At 38.6% G+C, this 20,071-nt stretch overlaps 3 protein-coding genes across 4 annotated transcripts in view; 2 read left to right on the top strand and 1 right to left on the bottom strand.

Moving 5' to 3' along the window:
• Positions 1-18,537, bottom strand: part of WDCP (WD repeat and coiled coil containing) — a 24,476-nt gene extending 5,939 nt beyond the window's left edge. The window contains exons 1-2 of the mRNA XM_032784862.1: positions 16,615-18,537; positions 887-1,007 (exon numbers count right to left, since the gene is read on the bottom strand). Coding sequence (XP_032640753.1) covers positions 887-1,007; positions 16,615-18,537 — 2,044 coding nt within the window. The remainder of the gene's footprint in view (positions 1-886; positions 1,008-16,614) is intronic.
• Positions 1-20,071, top strand: part of UBXN2A (UBX domain protein 2A) — a 368,202-nt gene that overhangs the window by 154,612 nt on the left and 193,519 nt on the right. The window lies entirely within an intron of this gene.
• Positions 1-20,071, top strand: part of FKBP1B (FKBP prolyl isomerase 1B) — an 89,989-nt gene that overhangs the window by 1,220 nt on the left and 68,698 nt on the right. The gene's annotated exons all lie outside the window — the stretch shown is intronic.

The raw sequence follows: 20,071 nt of genomic DNA, 5'->3' as shown, positions 1-20,071 counted from the left end.
AATCCCCAACTAAATCATCCCAGCCAGGGCTTTGTCAAGCCTGACCTTAAAAACTTGTAAGGAAGCAGATTCCAATGCTTTACCACCCTCCTAGTGAAAAAGTTTTTCCTAATATCCAACCTAAACCTCCCCCACTGCAACTTGAGACCATTACTACTTGTTCTGTCATTGCCTTCTTACTCTGTCTTGCCTCTGCTCAAGTTCACAAACAGCTCAAAGACATTTTTGCTGGTAAAACACTCCATGCAATTTACAATATTTATAATTTACAATATTGCTTTCCACCACTCCTATACTCTGTACAGCCCTACTTACACCTACCGTCCTAGGGAGTCTTCAGCTCCTGAGGTAAGCAGGGAAGAGCAATCAATCAATCAATCAATCAATCAATCTCTCTCTCTCCCTCCCCCAGTCTGCTTCTTTCCATCTCACTTCCTTCCTGTGCCTTTTGTACCATTTGCCTAACAGCCTAATTAGCCTCTTAGTTCTCCCCAGCCGATAAGTTAGGCACAACTCTTCTTAATGAGGTCTTCTCTGGGGTAATTAATTAGATCTGCAGTGACCAGAGTGCTGGCTTAGGTGCTGTTGCTCAGCACTCTGTCACAGGCAGCTATGCAATTATCCCTAACATTTAAGTAATTTTGGGAGATGTTCTGACAGAGGTAGTAGAACAATTTTTATAGTGGTGTGCTGATGATGGAAACCAGGTGTTTGGTGTTTGTTATTACTACTTCAAGCCAGGACTACTACATTCTGCCGTGTTTCAGACAAGAAAAACAAGGGCTTATTTGGAAAAATGTCAAAATACCTATATATGTTTCCAAGTACAACTTTGATATTGAAAATGTCATCTGTAACCCAGCCACCAGAAATATACAAAACGTACCATGTTTCATTTCAATAATGGGTAGATCAAAAAGCTGCTGGACTAAATTCAGATGGATCCTGCCATCACAAAGGAGAACAGTTCTTGTTTCCTCAGCAACAGCTCCATTTGAGAAATACTTCTGTGGACACATACAGGTAAAAGAAAAGGTCATGTTAGATTACTAGGCACTTTTTACTTCAAGAATCAGGCCCTACAGCTCTTTTATCATTTTGGGTCTTCATCTTCTCTTTACTCCCAACAATATATCTATATATTTATGGAAATAAGGCACCCATATTTAACTGCAGTATTACAGGTTCTGTCTCACCAGGCCCAAGAAGAGAGGAACTCATTTGGCTCCTGGCTCCTTAGAGTCACGTCTGCAGGTTGTAGCCTTTTATTTGATTTAAAGTGAATTTTATAATATGCTATTAAATCACCGTGGGTTCAGCTCTGGCAGCTACAGTTTCAAGCTTAACAGAATGAAAGTCATCTCTGCTGTTTGTTTCAGAGTTAGATTCTCTAGGAACACATAAAGACCAAGAGTAGTGACCACATGTACATCCACCAGTACAAAGTCTAATCTATTTTAAAAGTTTTAAGTTATGATTACCCAAGCATATAGAAATTCTTTAGAGACCTATGCACAAGTTACAAATATAGTTATACTCACATTCTTAACAATAGTGCTAGGGTCTGATGGGTCTCTCATGGCTTGGTCATCAGTAGAGGGATGGTTCCTGCTGGAGTCTCCCAGGGAGAGCTCAGTTTTCTCATTCTGGGCATCCTCTATTTATAATATGATTCTGTCTACACCTACATTCTGTGTGTGTCCATAAAGGTGTCCACCCTCTTTTTTCTTATTGGTCAGTGTCCCCTGAAAACTTAAGGGACCCCAATTTTCTATAGGCTGTGTAAGTTCCCTTTGTTCTCATTAGCATTGATGCACAACCTGTATCCCGTGGTTTAACACGTCTGAGACAGATACGGCTTTACAGTTTTTTATGATCTAATATTAATCTTCTGAGTAATTTTGTGCAATTTTACCAGTTGGACCCTCATTCCCCATAATCTTAGAGCATCGGGTTATTTCTTGATCACTTAGGTCACTGTTTCTTGTCTCCAACGCCTAAAATAGCTAAGCTAAAGTCTTGCAGGCCTCAACCTACAGGTCTTGTGTTTCAGCTTGTCTTACTCATGTCTACTTGGTTCCTTCCTTCCTTACTGAGTTCCTCTAAATACTGATCAATCTTATACTTTTATAATCCTACAAATTAACTCTAATTAACATACAATGAATATATGTAACATAACAAATTGATTAATCATAACGTCACACAATAAATGAATACAAAACTAAAATCATTGGCTACAACGTGCAGCTCAAAACTGCACCAGCTTCTTTGATAATGACTTGCAAATTTAACTACTCCTGGGGGAATTCAGCGCTACTGCACATACACAGAATTTATGTCCCATGCAGATTTCTTTGCTTCCTCACAGAAGAATGACTTTCTGACAGGGAAGCAAAGGGAAGCCATGAGAGTAGTCAAGCGACCCTTCCTAGCAGTATGTTTCAGGTGCCCAGAGCAGCCAGCAGACAGGTAAATCAGTATGGGACAGGAGGCAGAACTAGGGAAGACGCAGCTGGTGGATCCTATCCTATGCTGGGCTCAGAGCTGGGGAGGATGGGACTTCCTCTTCCAATGCATGGCATCTGGGGCCAGGTCAGACCCACTCCCAGATTTCTCCCCTAGCTTCAGGAAGTTGTGCAAACTCCCTCACCCCTCCCCTTCCTGCATCCATCGCTCCTGAGGTGCAAGGGAAGGGATTCCTATACAAGGAGCTGCTCCGTCATCCACCCAACCCCTGTGCATCCAGACCCATTCATACCCAGACCTTCCCGTTGAGCCCCACACTCCCCTCACTCAGAACTCTCTCAATAAGCCCCACTCCCCCTGCACCTGGACGACCCCAATAAGCCACCCGGCTCCCCACCCCACCGAGTCCCAACCAGCTGAACCTGGATCCCCACCCCACTGAGTCCTACTCTCCCAGCATCTGGACCTCCCACTGAGCTCCCCATGCCCAGACTCCTGCAAAGTTCTATCCCCACACACCCAGACACCCCCTGCACTGAGCCCCAGCCACTTTCATTTGGACCCTCCTGCAGAGTCCCATTACCGTTGCACCCAGAACCCCCCAACAAAGCCCTGTGCATCCAGATCCCCCCTTCACTTGGATCCCTACACACTAAACCCTCAATACTTGGATCCTGCCTTGATGAGCCTGCCTCATACCTGGTGCACCTGGTAGGGAGAGGAAGATCCATGGGGTGTTTCTGGGGTAGGCCCGGTCCTTGTGCTGTGTCAGGGTTGGGTGTAGCCTCACCACTGAATACGTGTCCTGGTGGGGGAGCTGCACAGTCATCTCCTACCTCTGTGCAGCCAGTGGCCTGTGCTCCCCAATGCCATGCTGGAGCCTCCACATTTATTTGACAAATAAAATTTGCAGAATTTTGCAGAAATTTAAAATATTGTGTGCACAGAATTTTTATTTTTTGGTGCAGAATTTTTAAATTTTTGGCACTGGGGAATCTGTCTTGGCATGTCTGGTATAGCTTTCTAAGGAGAGGTGGAACTTATACTGGGAGCCAAACAAGCCAAACCAGCGAATGGGGGAGTATAAAGATGGCATCTAGACAGCCTTGTCCTCCTCTTTGGTGCTGTGTTGGGTGGACTTTAACTGGACTAAGGACTGAGGCCTCTGAATTCTGTTGCTACTGATGCCACCCATTTTGGTCCAGATCCACAGAGATATTTAGGCTCCCAACTTTCATCAAAGTCAATAGAAATCAGGAGGCTAAATACTTCTGTGGATCCAAGCCCAAGTCCACAAGACCACAGCATGAGGAACACCTGATGGTTGTAAAGTCTAAGCAGCTATGTAATTCATAGATATGCTTATATATAATTTGCTATCCACTATTATCCAGAGACAAATTTCAGCGTTACTGCTTTTCAAGTTGCATCCGACGAAGTGGGTATTCACCCACAAAAGCTCATGTTCCAATACCTCTGTTAGTCTATTAGGTATCACAGGACTCTTCGCTGCTTTTCAAGTGACTGTCTGCCGTTATTAAATATCTATGGTTTGGATTATTTCCCCCGAAAACATACTACTGTATTTTTCTACTTTGAAGCTCACTTTATTTCCTGCCTTTATTTTCCATTTCTTTAGAACCTATTTTATTCCTCTGGCATCACTTGTGTTTGCAACACCTCCCAATTTAACATAATCTTCTAATTTAATTACTATGCTGTTGACCCCTTCCTCCTCCAACTCTTCCCTTTGTGTATTAATCATGAAACCAACTGCAGCACTGTAACATTTTAGGACAGAAAGAAGAGACACCATCTACCCTAAACCTAATTTGGGTTCTGCTCTTGTTAGTGTTTGCACTTTGTATCCTTTGATATTTCTTCTTGATGTCAAACTTCTTTTTAAATCAGTTCACAGCTGCATCTTCTATGTCTGTACTGAGTAATCTGTTCCACATGTTAATTAACCTTTGGCTTAAATAAATGTCTCCTAATCTCCTTTAATGCTCAATTCTTAGTTTCTATTCAAGCTCTCTTGCTGCTTTTAATTCTGTCCACATCTCAAACAGTTTTTCTGCACCCACGTGCTTTTTACTCCGCAGCATTTTGAACCCTTCCTAAACCACGTAGTCTCTTTTCTTTCATTGCAGCACATTAAATCCTCCTGGTTTTCACGTAAGCACACTGGGTTATAAATACCATCACAGTGCCACTGTACTTCTGTGAAATTACCTTTTCCCCATTTTATTTTGAATAACTCATGCAGATGAGTAGCTTAATATTATTTCATTTGTATATTATGATTGCTCTGAGAAGTCCTATTAGGATAGGCACTGTACAAATTTCTCTAAATTAAAAAAAAAAAAATCCCTGCAGATATTTGTACTCTTGTCCCCATGCTAAAATTAATTAGCAATTTGTTATTGTGTAATCACTGGAAGAAAAAAATCCAAGTAATTTGAAATACTTCAAATAAGTCCCCTTTCAGTCTTCTCCTTTCTGATCTTAAACCACTGGTAATTTCTTTAATCTTTGTTTGTAACCATAATTTATGAGACCTCTTCCCTGGTCATTTTAGTTCCCCTCAAGTTCTTGCTTTTCTTTTTAGTAATACTGTATTGCACTTAGATTTATACACAGGGTTCAAGAGACTTAATTTTCAGCAATGGGTATAATGAGTGTCCCTGCAGACCTTTGCATTTGCAGTCAAAAAATTGATATTTGTATATGCAGAACAGATATTTGTGCACAAAAGCAAATTTTTTTTGTTCTTATGAGCTTGTACGATCCAAACACTGCCACATTTTGCCTGAATACTGGTAGAAACAAAAAAACGTCTGATTTGCTCTTGCATCAATAACTTATAAACAATGATGGGACGGAGCTGAAAGATTCTGACCCAAATGTGATCCTTCATCGAATTTGAAGGGTTTTGGATGTAGTGCAGGCCCATTTCTTCATACCAGTTATCTTCAAGTCAAGAATGATCAAGACAAATTCATCCCAGCTCCATCTCAATTGACTACAAATCAGTTGATTATAATTAGTAAAGTTATGTTAGGGATGAATTTGGTGCATTATATTTTTTGCTTAATCCTGCCAGCTCTTATTGTAGCCTCCCCCAAGAAGTGAATCACAATTTTATAGTATGACCTACTCTTTATAAAACCACATGGACTGTCTTAGACCAGTCTGTTCTGTCCAAGATCCTTTATCTTATTCCTACCTATGATTTTACATATTTTCCTTGTACAGATTTCAGAAATCCAGATCTTTAGTTTCACAGATTTTTTTCTTTTCATTGCTTTTAAACATTAATGTTACATTAGTCTCTCTCCAGTGGTCAGGCACTTCTCCTGTTTATAAAGATAAATTAATATCTGTTACATTTTATGTCTGACTGTTGGACAATTCTGTTAGATCATGGGCTTCCTCTGTTTTTAATTGCTCCAAATTATTTCAGCCTCTTCTGATTTATCATTTAGTTTAAGTAACAGTAATGTACCTTTTCTTTGAGGAACACATAATGCTTTACATACATTAATCAATTTAGCCTCCTAACATTCTTGAGAGATAGTTGATTATTATTCCTATTTTATAGATGATGAAAACAAGGCACAGAGAAATTAAGTGATTTACTGAAGCCCATACAGGTAATTTGTGGCAGTGTAGAGAATAGAAGCAAGATCTCATGCCTCCCACCCTTGTGCTTTAACCCCAAGATCATTCTTCCTCCAACTCCATCAAGTTTCACTGTCTGTTCCTAGAAGCTGTATCTCTGATTCTGAAGTATTGCTCTCTCTAGGGGGCTAAAAGGGCTTGTAGTTTTCACTTTCAAGTCTTTACTGTAAACTGCTTTATCCATAAACAAAGTTTATTGGAGGACTAAGGGGATATGTATACAGAAGTGACAAATATTTCCAGATACTCAAGTGGATATTATCTGCCCAGGCTTCTTTTGGCCAACTTCCTTTAATGTATCTGGTTCCAGCTCTCCCTCAACAAGAATCTGGCAACATGAGCAAGCCTTTCCCTCATCTATCATAGCTTAACCGTCACCAGATTTTACAGCTTTGTAAAAAGATCACATAACTTGCAGCCAGGCAGTCTCAGTATTGAGAACCCAAACTTTCCAAACTCCTGAATCAGGACCCAAAAATCACAAAGCTGCCTTAAAAATCACAAGATTTAAAAAAAATGGATTGGATGTTTTTTCTTTTTGTTTTTGAACCTTTAGGGTACCCTCGAGTCACATGTTCAAGCTTTTCTTTGCAACCTGGAAGGCTAGAAAACTTTTTTTTAAATGAAAGCTGAGAATCTCATGTAACCACATGCCTCAATGAGCTGAAGCTTTAAGTAAAACATTAAATAGTGCGAGACTCACAATAAAATTGCACGAGTTGGCAACACTAATTTGCCTGCCACCTCTGAAAGAGCTATTGTTATTCTACCTTATTCTTCTAGCTTTCTTGGCAGCTTTCCAGAAACTCAGCAGCTAACGGTTTTCTACTGCAGTCCTGGGTTCTGCTTCACTGAGCCTTCCTGAACAGATAAATTTGTAATGTACGTGATAGTATAAATGTAGTATTTCAACTTTTTCCTATGGTAGATGTGATATATCTTGATTAGGGCTATCAATCAATTAAAAAAATTAATCACGATTAAATGTACTGTTAAACAATAATAGAACACCATTTATTTAAATATTTTTCAATGCTTTCTACATTTTCAAATATATTGATTTCAATTACCACAAAGAATACAAAGTGTACAGTGCTCACTTTATATTATTATTTTTATTAAAAATATTTGCACAGTAAAAAACAAAAGAAATAGTATTTTTCAATTCATCTAATACAAATAATGTAGTGCAATCTCTTTATATTGAAAGTTGAACTTACAAATGTACAGTTATGTACAAAAAAACCTGCACTCAAAAATAAAACAATTAACAATTAAAAATTTTAGAGCCTGGATGTCCACTCAGTCCTACTTCTTGTTCAGCCAATCACTGAGACAAACATGTTTGTTTACATTTGCAGGAGATAATCACCCAAAGAAGAGAGGATCCATTTCCTCCTGTAATTAGTTTTCGAATACAGGGTTTTACTCGTATCTTTTTTCTACGACAGAACCTGAGTGATAATACTGTTGGCAAAAAGCACCTCAGAAAACATATCTGTACCATTAATTTTCCTTACTCTTTTTTCTACTTATTTAATACAAAATGTGTTTACTGAGTCTCTCGCCTGCCCTCCACTATACTTACATCAAACTATTTTCATTCCTGATGCAGTCTGACATAAAAAATATGGAGAGCGGCTTGGCAGAATAGATTTTATTTTTTTGTACTATTGAAGGATAATAATGATGTCTTGTTCTCAATGGTTTTAGAAATATTTTGTATCTCATTTAACATTTCACAGGTGGCAGGGAAATTATGGGAGGGGTAGACAAGACAATTGATGGGTCAGACACATATTTAATGACAGTACGATGTTGAGATTTAGATAAAGTTTAAAGCTTTAAAGCTGTAAAAACACAAATTGGCACATATGTGTCAAATCTACAAAATAATATCATAAATGAAACTCTTAATTAAAGTTCACAGCTGCATTTCTCTTACTTTGGTCTGTATGCACATTTGGATATTATCATGGAATATTTTTTGTGTCTGATGTGGTACAGGATTGAATGTTTACCAGATTTACTACTGAAAAACATTCTAAATAGTCAGCCTAACTATATTGCTGTTCAAGGGCAAATGCATGGCGATCGGCCCTAGTAAGTTTCTGATGCTATTACCCAAGCTACAATTTGTGAAAGTCGCTCCAAGTTTGAGTTGTAATCCAGGGAATCTGCGGCTTTCAATGTGATAAAAAAACACACACATTCTCTAATAAAAAAAAACTAAAGAAATCCGCATTTGGTCTGCAATTAAAATGAAATGCTAACTTTAGTTTCCTAGCCACAATATATGTATGGTATCGATTTGAACAACTGTGTGTATTCGGACATATTTACAATGTTTTAAGTTGACAAGCTGATAGTCCGCTGCATGGCGGCTGACAGTCAAGCCTGTCATTCATCCTACAATTATCACATTTTTTGCATCGTGACTAGATTCTGGCCCTGGTCCAATTATGATTAGATAAATTGGGGTTCACTGTCTATATGTTGTTTTTTTCACGAAAACATAAAAATACTAAAGATTCCTGTAAGAAGTGGCTAAAATTTCCACATTTTTCGCCAATAAATTGTTAGTACTTTAAGGTGCCAAACAGCTCCTTGTTCTTTTGTGGATACAGATTAAAGGCGATCCTCTGATACTTGACAATTTATTATTGTCTAATCAAGTCATTATTTCTTTGTTTATCATTTCACAGTGCTAAATATTGGTTAATAAAAATAATATAAATGAACACTGGCCACTTTGAATCTGTGTGTAATTGAAACAATATATTTGAAATGTAAAAAAAGATAAAAAATATTTAATAATTTCAATTGGTATCATTGTTTAACAGTGCACTAATACGAAGTAATTTTTTAAACCCTGATTAAGTTTTTAAAATTAATTGCGTGATTAACTGCGAATTAATCGCAGCGCCTAATTGTTACTTTACTTTAATTACTGTCTTGCAGATCTTGTCATAGAACAACCTAGGGCATTACAACCATAGATGGAACTACTCATAAAAATGGGCACCTCACCTGGTTGCGACCACCCCCATGCCTCAGAGAGTAGTTATCATGGTTCACAGTGAGGCTGGCAAGGGCAATTGAGTGGGGTCCCACAGGGCATTCTGGGTCCGGTCTGTTCATTCTTCATAATGATTTAGAGTAATGAACAGAATATACTGTATAAATTTTATGACAATACCAGCTGGAGGAGGTTGCAAGGTGCTTTGGAATGTAGGATTAAAACGGAAAATGATCTTGACAAACTCGAAGAATAGTCTGAAGTAAATAGGATAAATTCAATAAGGACAAATGGCAAATCTAAATTTAGGAAGGAACTATGAAGTTGCACACATAAATACAGGAAATGACTGCCAGAATGGTAGTACTTGCAGAAAGGGACTGGGGTAACATAAGTGATCATAGCTAAATATGGAGCAACAGTGTAACTCAAAAACATGCCAACATCCATTCTGGGATGTATTAGCAGGAGTGTTCTAAGCAAGACAATGAGAAGTGAATTCTTTGCTCTGCTCTTACACTGATTAGACTCAACTGGACGATATTGTGTTAGTCTGGGTGCCACTATTTAAGGAAAGATGTGACAAATTAGAGGAAAGTCCAGAGAAGAGCAACAAAAATGATTCAAGGCCTAGAAAACATGACCTATAGGGAAGATTAAAAAAATTGGGTTTTTGTTTAATCTGGAGAAAAGAAGACGAGAGGGACTTGATAACAGTCTTCAAGTACACAATGTTTTATAACGGAGGAGGGTAGAAAAATTGTTCTCCCTAACATCTGAGGAAGGACAAGAAGCAACTAGGCGTTAGAATGGCAGCAAGGGTGGTTAAGGTTGGGACATTAGGTAAAATTCCTGTCAGGCTGGTTAGCACTGGAATAAATTGCCCAGGGAGGTTGTGGAACCTCTCAATCATTGGAGATTTTTAAGAGCATGGTTAACCCACAACACCTGTCAAGGCAGCTAAGATCAGTGGTTCTCAACCTAGGGCCACCACTTTGTTCAGGGACAGCCTGGTGTGGCCAGGCCAGTTTGTTTGAGAATGCACTGATCTAGATAATACTATGTCCTGCCATGAGCTGGAGGGGACTGGGACTAGATGACCTCTCGAGGTCCTCTTTCAGTCCTAGCAATTCTAGTGTGATTCTATGATTAATGATCATTCTTTGCTAACTATTTTCCCATTCAGTGACAGGTGTGTTCCTAGCACAGTAAGAAGCTTTATTTCTGAGTAATATTGTCTCTTTCATCATGGAGTCTTTTCACACAAACCTTACGAGAGTCTTGAGGACAACTATTATCGTCAAATTCTTGTTCTCGTTTCAAAAAGTGCAGTTTATCAGGTTACGGGATTTATAGTCAAAGATAACAGTATGCAAAACTGCAAATATAGGTGAAGAGATCATAACCAGATATTGAAGTATAATACAATCAAACCTCAAGAAATCTTGTAAGAAATTTGGATAGAAAAGTGGCTCGGCTAAATATATAATTCTACAGGTCATTTCCAGATGAGGGCTGAAATGCACTAGCAAAGTTAACTGTTTTCCGCACATGGCTGGGAGTCTACAGTGGTCAATCCCTGCTATCTATTGTAACATGTGAAACTAGTATATTTATGGGTGGATAAATTGTTTACCTAAAGCAAAGGCAAATAGGTTTTTAAAAGGCCTTGATTAGTATGTCTTACTACAGATCTGTTGTACTATGAGAGTAACAACATATATTTGATGCCCCCCATGAGTCTGCGCAATATTCTTCACCTATCCGTTCCTCTTCTTAACCCCTTTTCGCTGAAAGTTAATGCTTGTACACCTCCGGAACAGTACCTGATTCGTGGTCACCTTTGTACAAAGATCATCTCTATGAATTTAAGTCCAGCTACTGATGAGATAGTGGTGCAAATCAAGTTCACTGTCCACTCACCAGTTGTGGGTAGCTCCACTTCCTACCTATGGACCAGATTGTAGATACTCACTGCACTCTTGAATAGTGCCTATTCCACAATGATCCCATTAAAGTCATGGGCCATCTCATGTTACACATACTCTTAGTGTCACTAAAAGTGGCAAATCTGATTCTATGGAAACTAGCTATGTTAATGCCAGAAAACATCCCTTTTTTTTAAGCACAATGTGCTCATTCCCCTGATCTACCTACAGCCTAGTATCCTTCCTCCAGGGTATTAAGCTGTATAAATTCCAGGAACCATTTCAATAAGCAGGCAGGGCAAGTTTTGGAATTGGATCGAGGAATAGGAAGGAACCATGAAAAATGATGGAAGATAAAGGTGATCTGACTCTCTTCGCTGGAGTGGAAAACAGTCGGCAGCCTGAAGTTTAGAAGAGCAGAGATTACGGAAGACCATAAAAAATGGAAACTGCAGTAGTCAAGGATAGGAAGGTGATTAATGCTGGATAAGGATGTAAGCAAAAGCAGAGAGATATGTACGGAGACAAATTCTGATAATGTCTGAAACTGGTGCTAGCAAATACAGACAAGGGAAATGTGGAAAGTAAAGTAACGTTGGAGGTTAAAGATGCAACCCTGGAGATTTTCTTGCTTCTGGAGAAGCAAAGTGAGGCATGATTAGGAAAGTGATATCTGAATACAGAAACCTGGGAGCATAAAGAGGACCATCCCTAACCGCAAGAGAGGCTCACTAATGTATTTATACTTCATCAATAGTCGCTCTTGAGGTATTCATGAATAGATTATATTGTGTAGCTCGATCTAAAAAATCAAAGACCAGGAATATAGATCAGCTTGGTACCTAGCTGTTCAGGTGCGAGTTTTCTAGTGAGGATATATGCACATGACTGCATTAAGGAGTTGATGTGTACTACAGCACCTCAGCATACGCTTCCAACCAGGAGAACATCTTCAGGATCATGCATTTAGAGTTATGGAGATGGGAAAATTTGGGTGCCATGAGACCTTGGTTGTACCAATAAAGAGATTAAATTTACTAACGGGCCAATCTTTCTCTCGCCTAATATGGAATACCTGTTCTAGCTCATTCACTTTACTCCTTAACCTGGTCTCGACTATTGATCCCTGCCTTGCCTGTCCACTATTGTGTAGTGATGCGTGTCCGTATGGTTTTGTTGTTGTTGTTCCCATCTACCTGGATATACCCTAATAACTCGCATACTCATAATTGCTGTACAACCTCTGCTTTTCTCTTATTTTATAATGAGCAGTCAGTGTACATGTACGTGTCTGAAGGTGCTTAAAATTGAATTCTATATCACTGTCAGTTGGTGTGTAGTGGGAAATCATGATAGCTAAGATCCAAATTGACATTGTGGTTTTTCTGTTTAATTTTGTGATTACTCCTGTCAGTGATGCGATTTCTGACAACACTGCTTGTGAACAAAATATGACTTAACAGTATTCTTCAACTTACAGCAGATGAATCTTATCCCTGTTAGGTTTGCCTAAATGGCAGTCACCTGGAATCCTGGTGTCCAATTTCCTCGCTGTAATTAGGGTTCGAAACGGGCTAATTAACTCGTTCTTTTGTTTCTATGAAAGCAACTGAGTGATAAATGATATCTTGCTTGCAAAAAGCACTCTCAGAAACAATATGTACCCAAGCTGGCAATGCGCTGTGGTATAAATCATATTTTCTATCTTTTTCTACTTACTTTAATAAAAATGTGTTTACTAAGAAGTCTCTCTGCTGCCCTCCAACTATATCTCACAGAAATATCATCTTACATGATGCAGGCTGCAATAAAATCATGAAGTGCCTGGCAGAATTAGATCTTTAATTTTTTTGTACTTGACCAGAGTAATATTCGATTGCTTGTTCTAAAGGTTTTGTAAATATTTTTATCAATTTACATTTCACAAGTGTGCAGGAAATTATGGGGAGGGGGTCAGACAAGACAAGATGGTCAGACATCAAGTATTTAATCGAAGTAGATGTTGAAGATTTGGAAAAGTTAAGAGCTTTAAGCTGTTAAAAACACAAATTGTCAATATTGTGTCCAAAATAATACAAAGTAAAATATCCTAAATGAAACTCTAATAAGTGTCCACAAGCTGCATTTCTTTACTTGTCCTGTAGTGCACCATTTTTGATTATTAATCCATGGAATATTTTTTGTCTGTAATGTGTACACGGGAAATTGATAGTTTCACAGCAATTTACTGAAAAATCTAATAGTTCCAAGTCCTAACTACTAGCTCGTCAATTGAAATGTATGGCATGCCTCTATACGAATGCTTATTACCCAAGCTACTATGTGACAGCTCCAAAGTTGCAGTGTAAGCACGGATGCCGCTGTTTCAGTGATCAAAAAAACACAAAAATATCTCTAATAAAAAAAAACATAAAAATCCGCATGTGTCTGCAATTAAATGAAAGCTGCAACGTTAGTTTCCCTAGCCAAAATATATGACTGGTTCATTGAAAACGTTAATGACCATCTTGTACATGATTTTTAAGTGACAGCTGAAGCTCCCGCTGCATGGGGCTTAGAACAGTCCAGAGCCCTGTCCATTCTCCTAAATTTCCACATTTTGATAATCAGTTATGGCCCTGGTCCAATTAGATTAGATAATTGGGGTTTCAAACTGTAATATATGTTGTTTTTTTTTTCACAAAACATAAAACTAAAGATTCCTGTAAAAGTGCATAATTCCAACATTTTTCCTTTCCAAGGGAAGTGGATTTCTAGGATCCCTGGTGATCATGGCTCTTGCCAGTGTCCGTAATTTACATAGGAAATAAGCCCGGAGACTACTGAATATACATAAGTGTCTCAGAAGTTACAGTTAGTATTGTCATGGCAAATCTGTAAAGAACATAGACTCCTCCTTACAATTAGTATAGCATTACTAAAAAAAAAAAAACGTTTTTGGAACTTACTATGGAGAGAAATGGAAATTGTTAAATAATTTAGATTCAGATTTATCTTAGACCATAGTTTTCTCAATAGTTTGGTGTATATTAACATTGTCACAGAATAAAGTTCATAATTGGTCATTAATTACTGCTGTTTTTTCTTATAATGATTCAAACCTTACTTTTATGTTTTTAAGTAGCCCTATTGTTATAGTGTGTTGTAGTTATTATTTTATCTATTTTATAATACAGTACTGCCCAGATGCCTGCCCCAGTCAGGATTGGGCCCACATTGTGGTGAGTGTTGTACAAACCCATACAAAGATACAGACCTTGCAATGCTGAGCTTACAAATAACAGTATTACAGTACTGCAGCGTTACCTATATTTAGAATGTTTACCACAGAAAGGTATTTATACATAAGGCAGTAAGGCCATTTCCTGAGCCTTTTGCCCTATGAATACGGCACCTGGTTGTAACTCCATGGCTCAGCTGGTCTCTGAGCTCAGAGAGCGCTAATCAGCTCGTGAAACAGGAACAAGACTCAGATGTCTGAATCCAAACTAATCAAAACATCTATTTTCTGAGAAAACGATTGGCTGTCTCTGAGGCAAAATATATCTCTGTCTGTCTGGATGTCTCTTTGCCATCAATCTCTTTTTCATTATCTTTGACCTCATACTGTGCTCTTGCTACATTTCAGAAGCTAAAAAGGGTTAGACTAGGTCAGTACTTAAATGAGAGACCTTCAAAGAACACCTAAATGTGGAAGAAACCTATTCATTAAGCTGGAGAGACAAGATGGGTGAGGGTAATATCTTTTGTTGGCCCAACTTCTGATAGAAGATATTACCTCACCAACCTTTGTCTCTCTCATATCCTGGGACTAACATGGCTACAACACTGCAAACAATCATTAAGTGGCTTTTTTTCTGAATTAGTTTAATGTGGTGCTGTCTTTGGATGAGCTAAGAAAACCTGTTCTTTTCATAAACAAAGAAATTCATTCTCCAATGGGGTCAGGCTGGCATCGTTCTACCAGCACCAAATTCACTTTGGTTTAAAAGAAAAGCAAACATATTTCTTATGACTTGTGCAAAAATAGGCATGTGCAATCAAGCACTTACTTTGTAATTCAAATCTTACGCCGGTGCTAGATCCCATAGCCTAAACTCCTATTTGGAAAAGAATTGGCATCACTAATTCTAACCCAAAAGAAGGAGCTTCTTGCAAGACAATGAGATAGTAAATGTTCAGAAGGCAAAAGAGCTTCAATTCACTGTAAGGCACAGGAGCTTACTTTTTGGTGAATATAACACTAAAATATTTAAACTAATATTTTTTCTTTTTATATTGGAGTTTAGGCAATATAGTCAAGTTAAATTATTGCCTAAACGAGATCAAACACTTTGCTTTCACCCAGAGCGCCAACACACTAATACTCCAAAATGGCAAGAAAGCAATTTCTAAAATGTTATGAATGATGTTTGAATCAAGTAATCACTTCCTTACAGGATGTGTAGAGGAAGATTCTCTCCTTGGATGTGCATATGGCTGTCATTAGTGTAACAGGAAACCACTGGCGCACATCTGAGAATCAAATTTGACCCAGAGATATATAATTTTAATACTACTACATAATAAAAAATTAATATCTTATATTTCCATAATACCTTCCACACCAAAGGATCCTAAAGTATTTTCAAAAGCTACAAGATATACAGATAAATGTATCTAGTTTCCTAGTATACTAATCTGAAGGGTGTCTCAATAATAATATTAATTAATTAATAATGGGCCAAATATTGAAGTCCTTACTCAGTTAAAACTCTCATTGAAATCAATGGAAGTTTTGTCTGAATAAGGGCTGGATAATGACTTGATGGTTTGGTATATTACTTATTAGTTAATAAAATAATTAGCAGTTAGGTACATATACATTTTTTAAAGAAATCAAGTTAAAATGGTAATATTTTAAAAAAAAATTAAACTGTCCTGATGTGTAAAGATTGTCAGTGAAAAACTAAACTAGAAATGGGCCAAGTTGCAAAGTTCAGCTCTTTCCCATCTGAACTTTGCAAAAGTCTAGATCTGAAGTTTTGTTTCAGCCCATCAGAGACACTGGCTAGCTGCAAACTTTGGATCTGAACCCAGATCTGAACTTCATAGGCTTGTTGGTGGGAGTCGCTGTCATATCCAGTGGGAGTGTTTGTGGGCCCATATCTACATGGAACCAATTCAAAACCCTTTTGTACAGTGATAGTTAATGTTCCGTGCTCCTTTTTGATATACGCATGTAACTCCAATTAGCCTCAGTGGCGGTTACAGCTGAGCAATGAAAGAAGAAAAGACCCTGATTTCTTATGCAGAATCTCCTATAAAATTCAGCCAACTGGTTGCAGAAATACAAGTGATTGTTTTAATGGCAAGTTATTTCACAACTCTGAATCACGCTGAATGTCAAGCTCTGATGAAATCTGCTAATTGGACTGTGAAAATTAAAATACATCCCCTTGCTTTAAAATAAAATGTTTAAAAAGAGAATTTTAAAAAAGCTACCTGATAAGAATGTTAAATTAATTAAAAAATTACCTGATAAGTGATGTGGACAAAAGGTGGCTCCTGAAAAGATGGGTATGCTAGAGATAACCTCTTTCCATTTTTAGTGGAGTCCGTTAGTTCAGAAAGGTGCAGCTGTAACTCAGTGAAGCTGCCACACAGTCTTTCCAGATTCCTGGATATGTGACTTGTTCCTTTTTCACTTGGCAAGTTGTTATTTTTAGGAGAAACAGAAATTTCTTGAAACACATCCAGCTGCACTTTAGGAGAAGCTGGTCTGTTGGAAAACCTGGTTGGTGTACCAAGTCCAAAGAGGGCCACTGACCGATTAATTGGCTCAGCATCCAACGTTTCCAAAGCAATGGATGGGTCACCGGAGACCCTTTTTTCATCAAGGTCACTCACACTTGATGATGAGCTTCGTTCATAACTGGGACTCTTCACTTCTTCTAAAAGTCTTCTCCTGCCACTAGAGGATTGAATTATAGTGCTACCTGGTATTAACAGCTCCCTGCCCAAGGGTTGATCTTCCATAGCAAGATTTTCAAAGAACTTCCGTTTTCCAAAAGTATTTATGGAGCATTCAAAATTAGAAAGCAGATTCTGGGTGGCATCCGACGGTGCTGAAAAATCTTCTTCAAATATTAATTCTTTGATCATTAAACGAATAACGTACCTTTCTGAACTTGAAGATGGAATGAGAGCAGGGTCAATGAATTTCTGCTTTCCAATCAAAATCAACAAGAGTTTATCTGTCAAGAAGCACAAACCCTTCGGTCTTTCACTTTTCTCCAATTGGATTTGTTGAATATTGGGCATGCAGGAAGAGGTTACCGAATAAACCAAAACAATGTTACAAGTATTGGAAGCTACTGCCACAATCTGAGCTCTAGGGTCAAAAGCTATTATATCAGGGACCAGAATGCCTGGAATGCTGACTTTTCGAGTGGTCGTTACCTTTCTCTCAAAAGTCACCAAGATCAGGTATGAAGAGTCTTGATTGTTTCCTGGGACATAGTCCTTGCGTCTCAGAGGAATGAGAGGACTGGGATCAGATCTCCGATGGTTTGCAAGGATATGGGTCAAATCCACAGGACCTGATGAAGAAGAAGCTACTGAATCAACAGCCACAGATTTTTCTGAATCTATTGATTTTCTTCTTAGGTCCATCGAGTATTCCTCATCTCCAAGTGCCAGAGTAGATTGTGAAGTTAAAGAACCTGTTTCAGTACCAGATGGCACATCAAAAGTAATGCCTGCATTTAAGCCACAGATCTTATCTAACGGAAGCTCTGTGGCTACAGCAATTTGGAAATCTAAAGTAGCTTCTATAGCACAGATATAACCACCCACATCAAATATTGGGCAAAAGAAGCAAGCATTTAAAGCTTTCTGAGTGTCATCCCATATGTAGGAATGAAGGGCACTGCCTATAGCAACCACTAAGCGATTACCATCTTTAGTCCAGCAAGCACAGTGGATGAGACCACTGCTTTTGATATCCGCTTTAACCCTGGAGTTATCAGAACGAACAGCGTGTAAAACTGAGGCATCCCGTTTAGTAAGCACAGCCAAAATATCCTTTTTGGGATGCCACACACAGCCCTGGGGAAGCATTGGGAATGGCTCACCCATTTCACAAGTCTGAGAAACCAGGAGCTTTTTCTTTTCCAAAATATTATATCTCAGCTGCCAAACAGTGACATGTTTTTTATGCTGAACAGCAAGCAGAGCTGGTGTGTCTGCAGCACTACATGAGCCCCAGTAAAGTCCATGAACATGTTCAAACTGACCAATTACACTTGAGTCACCAAACTTGAGTTCTCCATGATGAAAATGTAAAGCAGTCAGTGCCACTTGCTTCCCATCCGTCCAGGCAATTCCATGCACAGGATGTATTGCCTGATACAAGGCATTAAGGCCAGTTCTTAGAAGTTTTGCCTTTCCTAACTCCATCTTTTTAAACTTCCTCCCTAGAGGTGATTGTTCCAAGGTAAAAAATCCACAGGATTCATTTGAGCATCTTGATAAGGAAGATGAGTCCCTCGGCTGTTGAGTTGTTTCTCGGTAGGTGAATCAATTTGATTTTTTTTCTAAGCAAGGAGCCTGAAATGCAAACTCCTTCACACTGTGACTCTACAGCTGCTCTGCTAAGTATAAATCCAGGTGAAAGCTGCTTTTTCCTGGGAGGAGTTATAATCTTCATGTGATGTCTAACAAGATTTAGCTAATTACTGTATGCTTCACTGACATTTTCTCTGTACCTATTCTTAACTCTTAAATGCTGGAAGTATATTTAAAAATAACACTCTAATACTTTGACCTTCAGTGAATGAAGTGCTTGTTCAATGAATGGAGGAGAGAACTCCTATGCTGTTAAGTCTTGGCATTAAGCTACAGCATGAAATAATGACTTGACACTTCTTTACGGACAGGCTTTGAAGGAAAAAGTAAGATTTAAACATATCCATTAAGAGTAAGGGCCAGATTCCAATCTCTAATATGCAGGACATTTCAAAGATTCCTAAGGGGGTGGAGAAGGGGAAATAGGAGAGGGCAGTCATACTCACTGGTTATATGAAATGTGCGAGGGGGGAGACAAAAAGATAAGCAACATAAACTAGAAGCCAGGGCACCTGATCTAATTAGTGCTTGTTTCTCTGGATCTGATTCCCCAGCGTCTCATTGATGTCACTTCGCTTTTGGTCTCCCACATGTTCATTTCTGCATATCTGTGCCCTCCTCTTGTGAGCCTACAGTACAAGCCAAAAAGGACAGGTTGTGGCTTCTCCATCCTGGGCAAGTTTTGGATATTTTTCTAAAAGATATTCTCTAGTTTGAACAGGAATTAATTCAGTGATGTCCTATGGCGTGTGTTGAACAGGAGTTCAGACTAAATGACCCAGTGGTGCCTTCTGACTTTATAATCTGAGTCTTTTTCTCTTTTGCAACCTGTTCCATTGGGTGTCTTTTGGCTGGGATCTCCCTGTTGCTATTGTTCTGACTGATGCACTTGTTGTGTCTTTTGCTCTTTACACAACAATAGTGATATGAAGAAAGCCCAGTTGCGTTCCAAATAACTGTGTGTACAAACACATAATAGATCATGAAAGGCCTAGCTATATACAACCTGCAGCTCTGGCTGGTTTCTGGCCCCTTCTAAAAATATCAAACATGGTGAGCACCACCAAAGGGCTCACAGACTATAAGCTGGTGAGCCCTTTGTTGGTGTTCACCATGTTTTATATTTTATATTTCAAGGAACACTACCCTATTCCTATACATTACACTACTATTGGCTTCTTCTGGTTTATTATGTGCAGATTGCATTTAAAATCAAAAGCCTGTCAGCATTATTGAGGAGAAGTCTGAAGCGATGAGTGGCATAGATGTCCTCAATGAAAATTAAAAAAACTTTCAGCTGAAATACAGAAGTTGGAGGAGCACACTTCATCTCCGGTTTCTGAATCCTCGCTGATAAAGCTTTGTT

Source organism: Chelonoidis abingdonii, chromosome 3 (assembly GCF_003597395.2).
Source record: "Chelonoidis abingdonii isolate Lonesome George chromosome 3, CheloAbing_2.0, whole genome shotgun sequence".
Taxonomy (NCBI): domain Eukaryota; kingdom Metazoa; phylum Chordata; order Testudines; family Testudinidae; genus Chelonoidis; species Chelonoidis abingdonii.
This window is presented reverse-complemented; position numbering and strand designations above follow the sequence as displayed.